Source organism: Mus pahari, chromosome 5, assembly GCF_900095145.1.
Source record: "Mus pahari chromosome 5, PAHARI_EIJ_v1.1, whole genome shotgun sequence".
In the NCBI taxonomy this organism is placed as follows: domain Eukaryota; kingdom Metazoa; phylum Chordata; class Mammalia; order Rodentia; family Muridae; genus Mus; species Mus pahari.
This window is the reverse complement of record NC_034594.1, coordinates 106,657,701-106,674,617: the sequence shown is the minus strand read 5'-3', so window position 1 is coordinate 106,674,617 and position 16,917 is coordinate 106,657,701. Positions and strand designations below refer to the sequence as shown.

The 16,917-nt window shown below is 43.4% G+C and overlaps 1 protein-coding gene across 1 annotated transcript in view; it reads right to left on the bottom strand.

The window, feature by feature from the left end:
• Dstyk (dual serine/threonine and tyrosine protein kinase) overlaps positions 1-11,455 on the bottom strand; it is a 51,009-nt gene extending 39,554 nt beyond the window's left edge. Inside the window, exon 1 of the mRNA XM_021198125.1 lies at positions 11,038-11,455. Within this exon, the coding sequence (XP_021053784.1) occupies positions 11,038-11,302 (265 nt within the window). The 5' untranslated portion in view covers positions 11,303-11,455. The remainder of the gene's footprint in view (positions 1-11,037) is intronic.
• Positions 11,456-16,917: the final 5,462 nt, after the last annotated feature.

Genomic DNA, 16,917 nt, shown 5'->3' with positions numbered 1-16,917 from the left:
TATATATATATATATATATATATATATATATATATGTGTGTGTGTGTGTGTGTGTGTGTATGTGTGTGTATGTGTGTATACATACATACATATAATATGTGCTTTTATGGCAAGTTACCATAAGTCTTGTCTAAATGCAAATAGATTATATAATTAACTAAAAGGAACCATGACACAAACATACATTTCCAAAATGAGTAATGATATTTTACATTACATTAGCTATTTGTGCCAAGAGTAGAGGAAAGGATCGATCCTAAGTTGAAAAGAAATGCTGCATAGTCTTTCAGCCACAAGCTTCAAAGTATTGAAATCTGAAACAAATTCCCAGGATATTAGAGAAAAAAATTCTGGACAAGAAACATATTTATTATTTCTAGGGACCTGAGTATCCACTAAACACAAAAGATTCAGAATGACACAGCAGACACCAGACTTACAGAAACACATATTTACATAGCCTGAGTTTTAGAATCTTTGGGACCAAGTAGGACAAGGAACTGTGCTGGAAGGAATGGTGTTTGGAAAGGAAAGGCTGAAATCAAGCACTCAGCTAGTGCTCCCACGGAAAGTCCCAGCCCAGCTGCTGGAGAATGAATGGCTAAAGTTATTGTTCTATGGGAAGATCTCTGAGATCATAGAGGTTGTCCTGGATTGGAAGGCAGCTGGCACCCCGGGAGCCCTTTCTGGGTGAAAGTGCTCCTGACCCCATGGTAGGGCACAGGGAACAGAAACAGACACTGTTATGGATGCAGAAATGGAAGCAATTCCTCGAAGGAAGCCAGGTACATGTTTCACAGAGGCCTTAGAGTCTGCAATTTGTGAGAAAGCAAATTAACCTTTAGGAACAATGCAAAGGTGAGGACATACCAAAAGGACAATGGAACCAGTCTGAAGGAGCAGTCACTAGCCAAACAGGATAAATTATGCTTAAAATAAAAAGAACTGAAAGTTATAACTCACCTAAAAGAAAATCCCAAATCCAAGTCCACACTGAAATAAAAAAGTAAAGCTCTTCACAGCAGAATAGCAACAAATGAAGACAGAAAGAATGACGAGTATGCAAACTACCACTGAGCAGGTGAATACTCTCAGGGTGTTAGGTCTAGAACAGTGGCTCTCAGCCTTCCCAACGCTGTGGCCCTTTAATACGGTTCATGTTGTGGTGACCCCGACCATAACATTATTCTATTGCTACTTCATAACTCTAATCTTGCTACTGTTATGAATCATAATGTAAAAATATCTGTGTTTTCTGATGGTCATAGAAGACTCTTGTGAATGGGTCGTTGGACCCCAAAGGGCTCACTGCCTTGAGAAATGCTGATCTAGAGGAAGGAAGGGTTTTGAGGAACAGGCTTTCAGTGAAATCTAAGAACATTCCCACAAAGGATTAATCAAGAGCCAAGGGAGAGATGAAGATAAAGTGTAGATGTCCAGAGGGTACCTGCCTAACTAGTGAGCATGCTTAGCATCCCCAAAACAGAAGCAGCATCACATGCTTTGAGTGGAATTGTCCAGTCATTTCTCTGAAAACCCTCATGAGGGCTCACGACAGAGATTAAGGTCATCTACACAATGTAAGGCCTGTTCTCTTAAATTGTCAAAGACACAGATGTCAGGGAAAGGGCAAAGAAACTGCTCCTCACTAAGGGAGTCTGAAGAGGAGTGACAACTAAAAGCCCCATGTGTTCAAAGGAAATGCCAGGGACATGTTGGGAGTCAGCGAGCTCAAATGAGGAAGGACTGGATGGAGTGACTCCACACTAACTGCCTGATTTGGAGAGCAGTGTATGGAAGTGTGCCCTTGATGGGGTGAACTGAACACTGAAGTGTTTAGAGATGACACAACCTGCCTGCATCTTGCTCTTAAAAGGCTCTGAAAAGATAAGACACAATATGGGAACATTCGTCAACTGGGAAATGTGAACAACTGGATAACCGTATATAGCAAATATATGAGTTCTTTTCATGGTTCTCAAAGTGTTTATGTGCCTTTGAAATTATTTCAAAATACTTTTTTAAACGACCCCAAAGGACATCTAGTTAAGATACAGGTCTAGATCTCTGGAAATACAAGATAAAGAGACACACTTCTCTCTGCAGGGACAAATCATCAAATACAGTAACAGGATTTGGTACATCTTTAAACAATTTAATAACACTGGCTTAGCCAGGTGATGGTAGCACACGACTTCAATACACTAGGGAGGGAGAAGCAGGTGGATCTCTGTGAGTTTGAGGTCAGCCTGGTCTACAAAGTGAGTTCCAGGAGAGTCAGGCTGTTACAGTGAGAAACCCTGTCTCAAACCAACCAATCAACCAATAAACCAAGTTCCTTCCTTGTTCTCATTCCTGCCCTCTGGGATCTTCCTTTGGTTTACTGCTCCCTCTTGGGGGCAGAAGGTGTCTTCAGGACACTGATCTAAGTTGTTCAGAATGAAACTTAGAATCCATATCCATAATACAAGGCAACAGTACTCCAACAGACCTACTTATAAGTTTATTAGTGAAGAAGCCCACAGAGAAACTTGACCTGACAGTACCTGCAAGTGGCCCCTCTGTTCCCTGGGGAGTACAGGCATCCTCCCTGGCACACTTAAGAAGCCAGCTTTGCCAGGTTAGACTAGTAGGAATGTCTATGTCTTCCCATGGAATAAGCACCAGAGAGCAGGTCAGTTGTTTTTTCAAGAGAAAGTGAAATCATTTTCTCAGAGGGCCTTGTATGCCAAAAACCGAGGCTGACTCTGCTCCAACCGGCGGCTACGGCTCTCCACAGCCTTCCTTGTCCTTCCTATCTTCACAATATTAAAGCCAGAGTGTATTTTACAGAATAGTCCTAAAGAGAAAGATCAGAAAAGTCCAGCTATGGTCTCTCTAATCTGAATAGAAAGAATTTTCATAAAAACAAGTCTTGTAACCTAGCTGCATCTGGGCTTTGCAAAGTCAGGGGTGGGGATGGGGAGACAGAGGGAAAGACAGAAAGATGAGAGAAAAAAAGAGTTGAGAGGGATGGGGGAATCATGGGAAATTCTCTCCTTACTCTCTGGAATGGATAAAAGCCACCAAAGTGGAGTCAATCTGACATATGTAAGGCATTAAAGCTCTTAATCTGATTAATCTAAATTTAGATACTTCACATCCATCCAAGTAAAGAGATAAAAGGCACTTTTTAAAAAGAAATGTATTGTAAAATCAAAGGCTTTTATGAATACATAACCGAGACATTATTCTTCAGAACAATTCAGATGCATCAATTAGCTAGACATGTGAAAAGCAAGACAGTTCTTACGTCCCACTTCCATCTTCCTGCCCAGAGAACAGTGCCCCAGGGAACAGAAGCACAGCTCCAAATTGAGCCTGGTCCAACAATTCCCACAGCCACACGGCTCAGGGCTGGGGAATCTGTCAGGTCTCAATTTCCAAGAGCCCAAGACCTCCAGCCCAGAAAGGGCCTGTACCAAGCCTTTGTATCCACACAAGGGACTCCAGTCAGTTCCGGGAGATAAGAAAGACACCTTCCCCACACACAGTACCAACTCCCCGAACCATGGAGAAAATAAAACCTACTTTAAATGCTATTTCCCCACATGCAGGGTAAATTCACATTGGGTCTTGTAACCCTTATGGGCGGAGAACCCACATTTCTAAAGAAGCCCTCACATTCTTCTAAGAAAGGTGGAGATGGGAGGCTCACTAATGGAATGGGATGGGATGCATTCTGCACTGGACCACACAAACATGACAGTCATTACCCACAGTGTCACAGTACATCAACTCCTTTCAAAGTGATCCTGGCCCTGCAATCATCAGGTAAGCTCTCTCTACTACTAAGCCAACCTTCATTCCTCAACTCTTTATCAATGCCATATTTGTGTGTGTGTGTGTGTGTGTGTGTGTGTGTGTGTGTGAGAGAGAGAGAGAGAGAGAGAGAGAGAGAGAGAGAGAGAGAGAGAGAACATTTATGTATCTTATACACACCTGTTAAGGTCAGAGAACAACTTACAGGAGGAATTGTTTTTCCTTCTACCATATGGAGTCTGGGTCTTCAGTCTTCTGTTTGCTTTGTTTTGTTTTGGAGACAGATTCTCTCTGCATAGCCCTGGCCATTCTGAAGTTCTCTATGTAGACTTGGCTGGCCTCAAACTCACAGAGATCTACCTTTCTCTGCCTCCCAAGTACTGGGACTAAAGGTGTGTGCCATCATGCCTGGTTTAGGTCTTCAGGTTTGTATGCCCTACCCCATCACTTCAAAGACAGGTGATTGGTAAGTAGGCAAAACATCTGTAGAAGATCCTCTACAGGGATCTGGTGAAATGTTATTAACCTTCTTTTCCTAACTGCAGTCTGGAATGACTAATCTCAGGTCCCTGGATAGAATGGCTTCCATAAAGGGCTGCTGAGTGCATGAACATTAAGAACTTATTTCTCGTACACTGATGGCACTGGTCTAGTTGGTATTGCATGAAAATCATTCTTTGGGACAGGAAAACAATTATTTTGCATAGGGCATGGACTCTAACTTCAGCCCAGCTCGATATTATGGCTCATGTCTATAGTCCCAGCCACTCAGGAGACTGAAGTAGCAGGAACATGCAAGCTTAGTTTAAGACCACCCCAGCATGCAACAGAATGAGAGTCCACCTCGGGAAAACAAACAAACAAATAAACAACAAGGAAGACTTGGGACATTCTCTGCAAATAGGGACTGGTGGGTCTGCTCCAGCAGCTGCTGCACCCAGTGCAGTGCTGCCACAGTAGAGAAAGTGGAAGCAAAGGAAGCAGAGATGCAGGAGCCTGGTGATGGCATGGTACTGTTGACTTTTGTAATAAAGGTCATGTTCAATAAAAAGTTGAAGCTGTTAAAAAAAGGGAGGGAGGGGGAGCCTCAAGCATAACCATCTACCAAAAGCACCCAGGATATAAATAGTAAGACATAGATGATTCTACAAAACTCCAAATCCCCAAGTGTGTGGAAATGGTTTTCGAAATGAAAATTAAATTGTATTTGATTTCGTAGCATCATTCTAGCATCTTCCAGAAATAGAAATAATTTAATAGGTATTTGCCCATTATATACAAAGCAATTCCATAAGCACTACTGGACCAGAACCACTCTTTCTCCTTAGACACTCACAATCTAGTCAGCAGAGAAAGATGAACATTCTTATGGCTATCACAAAAAGAAAGAAAGAATTACAACCCAGATCTGTAGGAATGAAGCAGTGAGCACAAGGTGAAACTTCTATTTTCCTTTACTTCAATAACACGTTTTTAAGGTTTTATTTTTAAAAGATAGTTATGTTGTTTTTATAGTGCTAAGGCTAAATCCTGGGGCCCAGCACATACTATGCAGGTGTCTACTGCTGCATAACATTCTCAACCCCAAAAGATTGGTCTTAAAGTACATTTACCAAATTCTCTTAGTCTACTGAAACAGAATATGGGAGTGAGTGAGTTCACAAGCAAAAATTAATAACCATACTGGATTTTTATTTACATGGTTTCTTTTTAAAGATTTTATTTACTTTTAATTTCTCTAAATATGTATGTATGTATGTATGTATGTATGTATGTATGGATAGTATCTGTGCGCAGTACTTGAGGAGGCCAGAAGAGAGCATCAGATCCCATGGAACTGGAGTTACAAAAGATTATGAGCCATCATTATATGGGTGCTAGGAATCAGACGTGGGTGCTCTAGAAGAGCAGCCAGTGCTCTTAACTGCTGAGCCATCTCTCCAGAACCTCAATACACATTTTCTTTACAAAGTACTTGCAGATGCTGGGCATGGTTGCACCTATGAACTCTCAACAATACGGCTGCCTGCATGAGACCTGCACAAGGCCACGCCAGTCAACATGTCAACATGGGAAAAGGTGTACAAGACCCCAGCCTCACTGCTGAGAGAAAGTCAGTTTCTTCAGAGACAAACAGGATGGGTTGCCCAAGCCTAGGTGGCCAGCCCTAAACCCATCAACATACAGGCAGCACCAATTGGCTACAATAGCGTTAGTGTGGGGGTTGGGGAGGGGTGCATGTGTAGTGCCTAGAAGAAGAGGAAATAGATTTGAAATTGAGAGGAGGATGTGGGGGAAGCATAAAGGAATTGGAGGAAGAGGGAAGGGTTGAATTAATGTAAATATAATGTACTTACATAGGAAATGGTTTTTACAACATGGTCCATGAATTTTTAAAAATAGTGTGTCCAGCATAATCTTAAGACGATTAAAAAATAAATAAGTAATAAAGCTGGGCATGTCAAGGCTCTGATCTTAGCACTCAGGAGACCCGAGGAGGCTGGACCACATCTACTTCACTGAATAAGGTCTCCCACTACAGTAAAGTATGGTTCCAAGTTAGGACTCACTTGTAACTGTCTCTGTGAAGAATGCATTTGTATTCCCAAGCCAGGTAGGAAAGCACAAGGAGCCATAGAAGCAGAACTGGATCTGGAGTCTGGAGCCCCGGGCCTACCTGAAGTCCCCAGCACAGCGCTGTTTTGTTCGTCCCATAGTACATTCCTCTGCCTCATTCTCTCCCCTTCCCTGCAAGCACATGCTCCCACTTGCTAATCCAATGTCCATCACCTCCCACCACAGGCTAGAGCCACAACACTCAAGCTGTAGTGTTCACTTTCTCTAAGTGTCACAACTTTGTAAGGTGAGCACTATGACCACCACATCATACAGTAAGAAGTGATCCTTTTTGTTTGTTGTTTTGACTTTTGAGACAAGGTCTCATACGAAGTCCGGGCTAACCTGGAACTCTATATACAGCTCAGACTGATCTTGAACTCAAGATCCCCCTGCCTCAGCATCCTGGAGTGCTGGGGTCACAGGCACAGAGCCATTGCAGACTAACCTTTGATACAGATTGCCAGGACACTGATTTCAGTATTAGTGCCTTGCTTCTAAAATTCCTACAACCCGTCTATACAAAACAGTAACCAAAAGAGGCCACAGAATACTGAGAAATGCATTTATTTATTGGATAACAACAGCAACCAGCTACAAAAATTTGAGGATTAAAGTTCATTTTAAAAAGTCCTATAATCAAGAGGATGTGGTGGCACACACCTTTAGTCCCAGCACTTGGGAGGGGGAAGCAGGTGGATCTCTGTGAGTTCTAGGCTAGCTTGGTGTACAGAGAATTTTCCAGGACAGCCAAAGCTACATAGTGAGACCCTGTCTTGAAAATAAATAGACCTAAAATCTAGCCACTGTACCTTCTGTTTTCCTCTCGGCTTTACATGTTACCTGTGCATAAATTCTATATGAGATTGTACCTCTCTGTAGAGGATCAAGTTCAGGCCTCCAACTTCTCTTTGTCCACCACCCAATACACACAAATAGGTGTCTGTAAAGATGACACTTATAATTAGTCTTTCTTAAGAGAAAAATGTAAGCCAAAAGTACATCTTCACTCCTACAATCTCTGTATTCGGGTGGTGAGGCAGGATACAGGTTAGAGACCAGCCTGAGCTACATTTTGAAACTCTATTCAAAGGAAATGGAGAGGGAGAAGAAAGAGGCAGAGGGAAGGACTGACACCCACTCACCCAAGGAAAGGCCAATGTCTTGACTCTTCAGTGCCCGCCCATCTGTAGCCCACTGAGCAGCACATCCCAGGCACTCATGCATCTATTTAATAATGGCTACTATGGGGCTAGCCAGGAATGCAGAGGCAGAGGGATCATTTAACAGAGGAACTTAAGACCAGCCCAGAAGAACACAGTGAGACCACATCAAAACCAAAAGGCAGCTGCTACTTACGCATCTTAGCATGGCTGCTCTAAAAAACCTGTGCAATATTAACTCCAACAATCCTAGAGGTAAGGACGATTACAGCTTCCATCTCCAGATGAGGAAGCTGTGACGTGACATAGTTATGATCAGTTAAGACCAAAGGGAGGCAACACAAGCAACAGAGTTCCTACCAGACATATATGAGTCACCGCAACTTAAAATGGAGAAGATTAAAACAAACTGCAATAGCCAGGACATGCACTGGATCATAAAGTACGACAAATACTTTTCCTTCTTCTATTTTGTAATACTCTACCCTGCCTCTCCTAAAAGGGTTCAAAGCCTTTATCTCATTGCTTCTGAATGCTCTAGCAGGAGAAGAAAAAAACAAAACAAAACAAAACAAAATACAACAGATTGAGGGGTTTCTCCACCACAGCTACATAAAATGACTTTGACAACAGAGGGAGAACCGAATCAAAGAATTTTCTTTTATGTTTTAGTTTTCTTTGTACAAGTAAAACTCTTCTCAAAAACAACATTTTAAGAGTTCTACTTAATCTATACCACTATCATCACCACCACTACACAGCCCAGGCTGACCTGGGACATACAATCCACCCATCTCAGCCACTGACTTGAGTGAATATAAATCTATCAAAATAGGAGGTTTGGCGTTCTTCCCAGGTCTCTGTGGTTGAAAGTGAAATTTTTAAAAATGGCATTATGTATTATGACAAATGGTATACAAAGAAATAAAATAAATTGATTTCTAAGGTTGTCATCTCTTTAGTTCAGTGTTTTCAAATTATAGTTAGTCTCTGATTTTCAGTTGCTCAAATACTACACTGCATTAAGCAGAAGAGGGCTTGTTAAGAACTGAGTGCCCCTTTCCGTCATGTTCTGAGTCCCTATTAATCAGAAACCAACACTCACAAAAGAAATTTGAGACAACCTCCAAGTGACTTTGACCTTACCAAAAAGCTCCAGCCAGCACAAAGAGCTAATTGTCCTTTAAGGACTGGTTCTACTTTCTAACACCTTTACTTAAATAACCAGGACAACAGCATCCTTCAACTAGACACAGAAAGAGGTACAGCCTCACCCCCCAAATGTAAAACCCTGGTTTGGAACAAAATCAATTTGTTCCCTGCCCTCTCATCTGTGTCCTCCTCGGATTTTATAGAGATAGGCACATTCCAAAGGGTGAAGAAAGTTTAAATATGCAAAAATTAGATCACGATGCAGTCAACCAGAAAAGCCAATTAAGCAAAATACAAAGGTGTTTTTGTATGTCTTAGGTTTGCCTTTACAGAAAACAAAAGTCAACCAAGATGCTTCAAATTTTGAAAAACTCCATCTCTCTAAATTAAATCTATTCTGGGTCGGTTTTTTGTTTGTTTTAAAGAGTAACTCTGAAATAGTCACTTTAAAGTAAGGGTAGAAACAGAGGGTTTTAAAGCAAAGCCTCTTCTGACTGAAGAAGTTGCTGCCAAACCCTGTCAGACACACCCTCGGGTCCATCAAAAAGTATGAGCTGCCTCACCGACTGCCCTGTAGTGGCCTCACAGGTCAGTTCCTCCAGCTCACCTCTAGACAGCAAGTCTCTAGAAGTGTCAAAAACACGACTTCAGAAAAGTAGTTACCACCCTAGTGTTTTTTGTGTCCTGAAGTAAAATAACATCTTTTGCCTGGTGGTGGCACACACCTGTAATCCCAGCACAGGGAGGCAAAGGCAAACAGATCTCTGAGTTCGAGGCCAGCCTGGTCTACAGAACTAGTTTCAGGACAGCCAAGGCTACACAGAGAAACACTGTCTCAAAAAAAAAAAAAAAAGAAATCTTTTAAAAATACCTATACTTTGTGTGTGTGTGGGTGTGGGTGTGGGTGTGTGTCTGTGCGCACACACACACATACACACATGCATGGACGCACAGTGGCCTATATGTGGAGGTCAGCAGAAAACTTTCAAGAGTAGGTTCTTCCCCTGATCAACTCAGGGCATCAGGCTTGGCAGTGGGTACATGTACAAGCTAAACTATCATGCTGACCCAAAACAAGGGCTCTTTAAATTGCTATCCTGAGCAATGGAACAGCATCATTGAGGGCCTATCAGGACTTACCAGCGTGTCTTTAAACACCCCCTTCTGTAGTCTCAGACAAAGTTAAGATATTAAACATGCAAAAAGAGTATAGGGTCCAACTCACAAGTTCACCTTATGTGATAATAAAACACCCATATCAGATTCCAATATGTTTGACTGCTAAATTAGACTCTTAGGACCCCCCCCCCCACCATGGTTACACAGCCGGAATCCGTAAGACAGAGCCTGGGACATGGCATTTTTAGTACACTCCTGGGGTTATTTTAATCTACACTGCAGCTCGAGAATCACTAAATACAAACCAAGGACATATCTGCTGTTAGGTCGTGCCCCACATACCTACCCACATGGAAAGTCAGTGGCTTCTCTCATCAACTTCCTAAGGAGCCGGTGGCAAAAGTTAAACTCTCTAGTTCCCCACCAACTGCAGTTTAAAAGTAATCAAGGAGATCTTGCAGTATTTAAAGTGACCCGAGGCCTCTGACACATCCTGGGGGGGGGGGGGCTGGGGAGGGGGAATCAAGTCAAGAAGGGCAAATTTTTCAAGGGCTCAGGGCCGCCCCATTCCACTCCCAACAACAACAACAACAACAAAAACAACAAAGCATTTCTTAACTCCTTCACCATAAGTATAAGTAACATCGCTGACCAGTTAATTTCTAACACCCATTAGCTATCCTTTACTTTGGCAGCTCCAAATCCTATTTAGAGGACATCTTCACAGGGTTGCCTCTTGACTGGATTGCAAGCACTTTACACACCCAAACCTCTCTCCTCTCTCTCTCTCTCTCTCTCTCTCTCTCTCTCTCTCTCTCACACACACACACACACACACACACACACACACACCAGTGCAGTCCGAAGGCGCCCTGGGACTTCATAACCTAACACCTAACACCTAACTGGGGGCTCGGTCCCCAACCAAGCACCCCAATTCAAAGCAACTTTCCCACTCTCCGCTTAGCCTTTTCGGATTCTGCCTCCGGGTCTCGAGCCCGTGCCACCTCTCCCTGCTGGTATCCTCCCACCTCATCTCAGATCCCCGAGGCCCAGGCTCCGCGCCACCCCGCGCCGCCCCGCGCCGCCCCGCGGCCCTCTCCTACTGGCCGCCTCCTCCTGGGGTTGTTTTGCCGCAGGAGATGCCACCCTCCGATTTTCCTCTCTCCTTCGGGCCTGCCCTTACCCGCCGGCAGCGGGGCTTCGGCGACGTCGCCGGCAGGGCCAGGCTCGGCCGCTCCGCCGCCCGCGGGGGAGGAGGGACAACTGTGGCTGTGGGAGCACTTGATGTCGCGGAAGAACTTCTGGGTCTCGCGCAGGTTCTGCCGCAGCCGTCCCAAGTAGCGGCGGTAGCGGCCGAAGCCCCGGCACAGCTCACGGATCATTCCGCCGCCTCCCGGACCCGGGCCCGACACGGACTCGCCGGCCCACGACTGCCCGTCGGCCTCCATCGCTCAGTCCGCTGTCTTCGCGGCTGGCAGCGCCGCTGGCCCGGCCCCCTCCTCCCGCCCCCTAGCGCTCAAAGAAGGCGGAATCCGCCTCCCGACGCCCCTGCCGGCGCTCCGCACGGCCTCCAGCCTCCGTCGCTGCCGCGGCTGAGCAGCCAGAGCGCCCGGCTCCGGCCAGAACCTTACTCCGCTCCCCAGCGGAGCGAGGGAAGAGCTCACCGAGGCACCGTCGCTGCGCGGGCTCCTGGGACTTGTAGTCTGGGCTGGGTGGAATGCCACAACGCCCACGGGGAAGAGGAGAGAGCGGGTGGACCCGACTGATCCCCGTGCTTACACTCTTCTCGTTTAAAAGGTGTTCTTGCACTGTACACGAATTCTTAAGGAAAGGCAGAACCCTCACTCAGTGTATGAACCCCGGCAGAAAAGGGGTACCCCAAATCTAGGAGAAAGATTTTTGTAGTAGAAGGAAATAAGGCCGAGGACAGAATATCTCTGTGGTTACCCCAAATGGTTACAACAGATAATAGAGAATTGGTTGAAAATACCCAGAGAATAGTGAAAACTCTACTGTTTGTGTTACAGTCTACTTTTTCTTTTTTTTCTGCTCTAGATGTGGAACCGGGGTAGGGGTGTGAAAGGGTGGGTGAGAACTAAAAGAAAGGACAGTTGATTTCTTGTAGAGCCAGCAGGGGTAAGGGGAAGTTGAAGTCAGTAACCTTCTAAAGCTGATTATCTTAACAAGGCTTAACAAATCTGCCAGTGTGCCAAACTTCCATCGACACAGACTGTCACGGACTCCATGACACGCAAACCACAAATGGGACAGAACTTGACACCAGTCACCTCTTCACCTGTTACACACACACACACACACACACACACACACACACACTGATTGTATCTTGAGTAACTTGGGCTCAATGTGAAATGTGAAGGCTTTAACCTGTAACTTGTTGCACTTTTTAAAAGATCACCCATTCAAATGAGCCTGCACTTCAAGGTAGGCTAACTACAAAAAAGGAGCCCTATGTTCCTTCCCATTTATGCCTCCCTTTGCACATTCTACACTGGCCATTCCTCTTCTTTGCAAAGTTGTATTTCCCTTGCTTTCCAAAAGGCTTGGTAAAACAGAAGTGAGAACACAAATGGAAATTAAAAAAAAAAAAGGTTGATAGTGTAAGAACACTATTTAAAATAGAACATGGACTGGGTGTGGTGGCATGTGCCTTTAGACTCAGCACTCTGGAAGCAGAGGCATGAAGGTCTCTGTGAGTTCAAAACCAGCCTGATCTACAGAGTGTGTTCCAGAATAGACAAGGCTACATACATAGTGAGACCCTGTCTCTATTCTAACAAAGCAATGCAGGATGAGTCATCACACACAAAGATTTCTAGTTAGGGGATCAGTCTAGAGAAACCTTAGGTTGGAGGAAGACCCTATCTGCATTAGATACACATAGGAAGACACAATTATAATCCCATCACTCGGGAGCCCGAGGAAGGGTAATCCCAAGTGTATGGTCACCCTAAGCTACATAACTAGACCTCATTTCAACATCACAAAATTAGTCTTCATAGTATATTTTAGAAATAAGTGGGAGAATGCTGGAAAGATGGCTCAATGCTTAAGTATTCTGACTGGGGGCTGGGGAGATGGCTCAGCAGTTAAGAGCACTAACTGCTCTTCCAGAGGTCCTGAGTTCAATTCCCAGCAACCACATGGTGGCTCACAACCATCTGTAATGGGATGCAATGCCCTCTTCTGGTGTGTATGAAGAGAGTGACAGTGCACTCAGATACATTAAATAAAATAGATAAATAAATAAATAAATAGTTCTGACTATCCTTCCAGGGTGTCCCAGGTTCAAGTCCCATCACCCATACGGTAGCCAAAAACAAAAGAGACATGATGCCCTTTTCTGGTCTTTCTGGGCACTGCACACATGGTGTTCAGACATGTAGGCAAAACAGCTATATACAGAATAAAATCTTTAAAAATTAACTTAGCATTTGACACAGGAGGATGGTGAGGCTCAAAATCTGCCTGGGTTACATTCAAGTTCCAGGACAGACCAGACTTAGCTACATAGTTAAGACCTCTAGGGGAGGAGAATGAGGAAGAAGAAGAGGAAGACATTTCAGAAGGTACAAATGGTATGAGGAAGACTAAATCTCCCTTAGTTTTTCTATTCCTGTCTCTTAGTCACCTAGTTCCCTTCAGGGTGCAGCTGCCATTGAAAAAACTACATATACTTTAAACATAAGTGAACACCATACACACACCATGTTACAGCCATAAAGATTGTCACACCATAACATAAACATCTACTGTATTTGAACTATGTGGTATTTGGCCATATGGATGGCATGTTTTGAGCAGGTCCTTTACTGATGGGGTTCTGGGGCTTTGCTGCAGAAAATGAAATGTATGCATCATTTGAATATGTGGAAGCACATGTCACCACTTTTGATCTGCTGCAAGAAGCCATGTCTTGTTACTTTAAATTTTTAAGGTTAGGCTCGAGGAGCTGCTCAGTGCTTCCTTAACATGCAGAAACACTGGGTTTAATCACCAGCACTGCATATATTGCACATGGTCATACAAGCCTGCAACCTAACCTTTGGAAGGTAGAGGAAGGAGCATGTGTGTGTGAGTGTGCATAAGTCTGTGTGTGTGTGATGGTGTGATGTGTGTGTGATGTGTATGTGCGATGGTGTGATGTGTGTGTGTGTGTTGGGGCTGGAGAGATGACTCAGCGATTAAAAGCACTGCTTGCTCAGTTCACAGCTCCAAGGTGAAACCAGGTTCAGTTCCCAGCACCCAGCAATCAGCAACCACATGGTGTTTTACAAACATATATAATTCTAGTGTTTAGGATCCAAAACTCTCTTTTGGCCTCCTTATGCACCTAGCACACACATGACACACATGCATGATATATATGCAGGCAAACATAAAATAATTTTTAAAAATTTAAGCCGTAAAGGTTGCAACGGTGAACCCTTCCTTCTTAAGTACAATAATTGTGATGGTTATTCTCAGTTGTCAACTTGACTATATCTGGAATGAACTACAATCCAGAAATGGAGGGCCTACTTGTGATCCAGATCTTGATCCATATGACACAGGCCTTTAATCCAGATAACTCTTTGCCTGCTTGTGCTCACTTTGCCAGCACATCCACTGGAGCCTACTTCTTTGGAATTCCAGATTATACAGAAGACCAGCTAAGGCACCCAGCTTCGTGGGACTGAGCAAATACTAGATGCTTGAACTTTCCATTCACAGCTGCCCATTGTTAGATTAGTTGGAGCGCAGCCTATACATTATTCCAATAAATTCTCTTTATATGTATATATATATACATACACACACACACACATATGGTGAGAGAGAGATACATTCCATAACTTCTATGACTCTAGTGAACCCTGATTAATACAATAACCTATCAGTAAAAATACACATTTTATTCAAATACTTAATTCAAAGGACTTATTGGGAAAAATGGGGGTTTGCATGAACAACTAATCTAAGTTAACATACAGAACAAATGAGTTCAATGATTAGTGAAGGTGAACTCAGGTCTACCTGTGTTTCCTCCTAGAATGCCATTAAAATGAAAAGAAGGATTTTATTTTCAGTTTCTTGAAACAAACTCCCAAAATTGTTTCCAAGATATTCTGAGCTGGCCTGGAGTTCAGTCTAAACCCCCCTTCCCACCAAGTGTCAAAAGTTGGTAGAGGTTGGTACCTTCATGTCAGTTCTGGACATATAGGCTGTTCAGAGGCCAAAAATAGAAATTAAACAAGGGTTTGGATGGCTTGGTGGTTAAGATGACTGCCTGCTCTTTCAGAGGACCCAGGTTCAATTACCAGCACCCACATGGTGATTCACAACTGTAAGTCTAGTCCCAGGAGATCTGATACCCTCTCCATGTTGTGCACAGACATACACGCAGGTAAAATGCCCATAAATATAAAATAAACAATAATTTTAAAGGTTGATTTAAAAAATTAAGTTTTAAGGGACCAATGAGGTGGCTCACCAGGTAATGGTACCTGTCTTCAAGGCTGAAAACCTAAGTTCTACCCCTGAAACCCACACAATAGGAGAAAACAGACTCCCACAGGTTGTTGTATCGCTTCTGCACGCTTACTGTGGCATGCACATACATTCACAGAGGCGCACAAATGCATGAATGTAAATCTTATGTAAAGGAGTTTGAAAGTTGTATATGAGCCATTGAAGCCATGGATCTTCTTAAAGTTTCCAGCCCAAAGAAGACTGAAGGAGCTAATCCTCCAAAGAGGATTAAAGGAGTTCTCTACCTCTGCAGGCCGCATAAGTGAGTGTACAGGAGCTGTAGGTCTTTCTTCTCTGTCTAGAAGCCAGGTCTTTGGCTCCCAGATATTTACTCACCAAATAGGAACGTAGAGACTTCCAGCTCAGGAGGAAAGATCCAAAGACACAGATAACAGAACAGAGATGTGGGGAGGGCAGCTTGGCCTGTTCGCTGCAATACCTGAAGTATCTAGAACAACACTTGCTATCTAGGCCGTTATTAGATATTTATTTTCACTGTAGACATTTCTGGATATTCAGGATATCAGGAAGAGGTAAACAAACAAACAAACACCTCTGAGATTCTTACAATCTAGAAAAAAAACCAATAGGTTGTATTTATAGATTTGGGGTTTGGTTTATTTGTGGTACTAGAATTTGAACGTACTGCCCCACACATGCAAAACAAGCAGTCTAACACTGAGCTATAGCCCTAGTTCTCTTTTTACTTTTTGCTTTGAACTTGCAATCCTTCTGTATCAACATTCTGAGTAGCTGAAAGTATAGGCCTGTGCCAACAAGCCTTGGCAATTTGTTTTCTGAGACATGGTTTCACTCCACAGTCAAAGCTATTTTTGAACTTGTAATTTACCTGATTCAGTCTCCCCGGAGCTGGAATTTACAGGTGTTTACCATCATGCCTGGCTAATATATTTTTTTCCTAGTGTCTCATATAGCCTAGGCTGGCCTCAAACTCAACATGTAACCAAGAATGACATTGAACTCCTGATCCTCTTGTTTCTACCTCTCAAGTAGATTAATGGTGTGCATTCCTACTCCTGGCCTTTTGTTGTTTTGAGGCACAGTCTTACTCTATATTCCAGGTTGGTCTTGAACTCCTGATCTTCCTGCTTCTACCTGCCAAGTGCTTAGATTTTTGACATGTACTACCACAACTAACTTAAAAATCCATCTTTCTAACTTTACTTTTATAGTACAAGCTTTTGCTTAGATAATATTATTTATTTATTTATTTATTTATTTATTATATGTAAGCACACTGTAACTGTCTTCAGATACCCCAGAAGAGGGCATCAGATCTCATTACGGATGGTTGTGAGCCACCATGTGGTTGCTGGGATTTGAACTCACGACCTTCAGAAGAGCAGTCGGCGCTCTTAACCGCTGAGCCATCTCTCCAGCCCCCTTAGATAATATTTTTAATTAAAATAATTCATTTTTATGTGTATGTGTGTTTTGACCACATGTATGTCTGTGAACGATATGCATCTGTGGTGGCACAGAAAGCCAGGAGAAAAACATCAGATTCCCT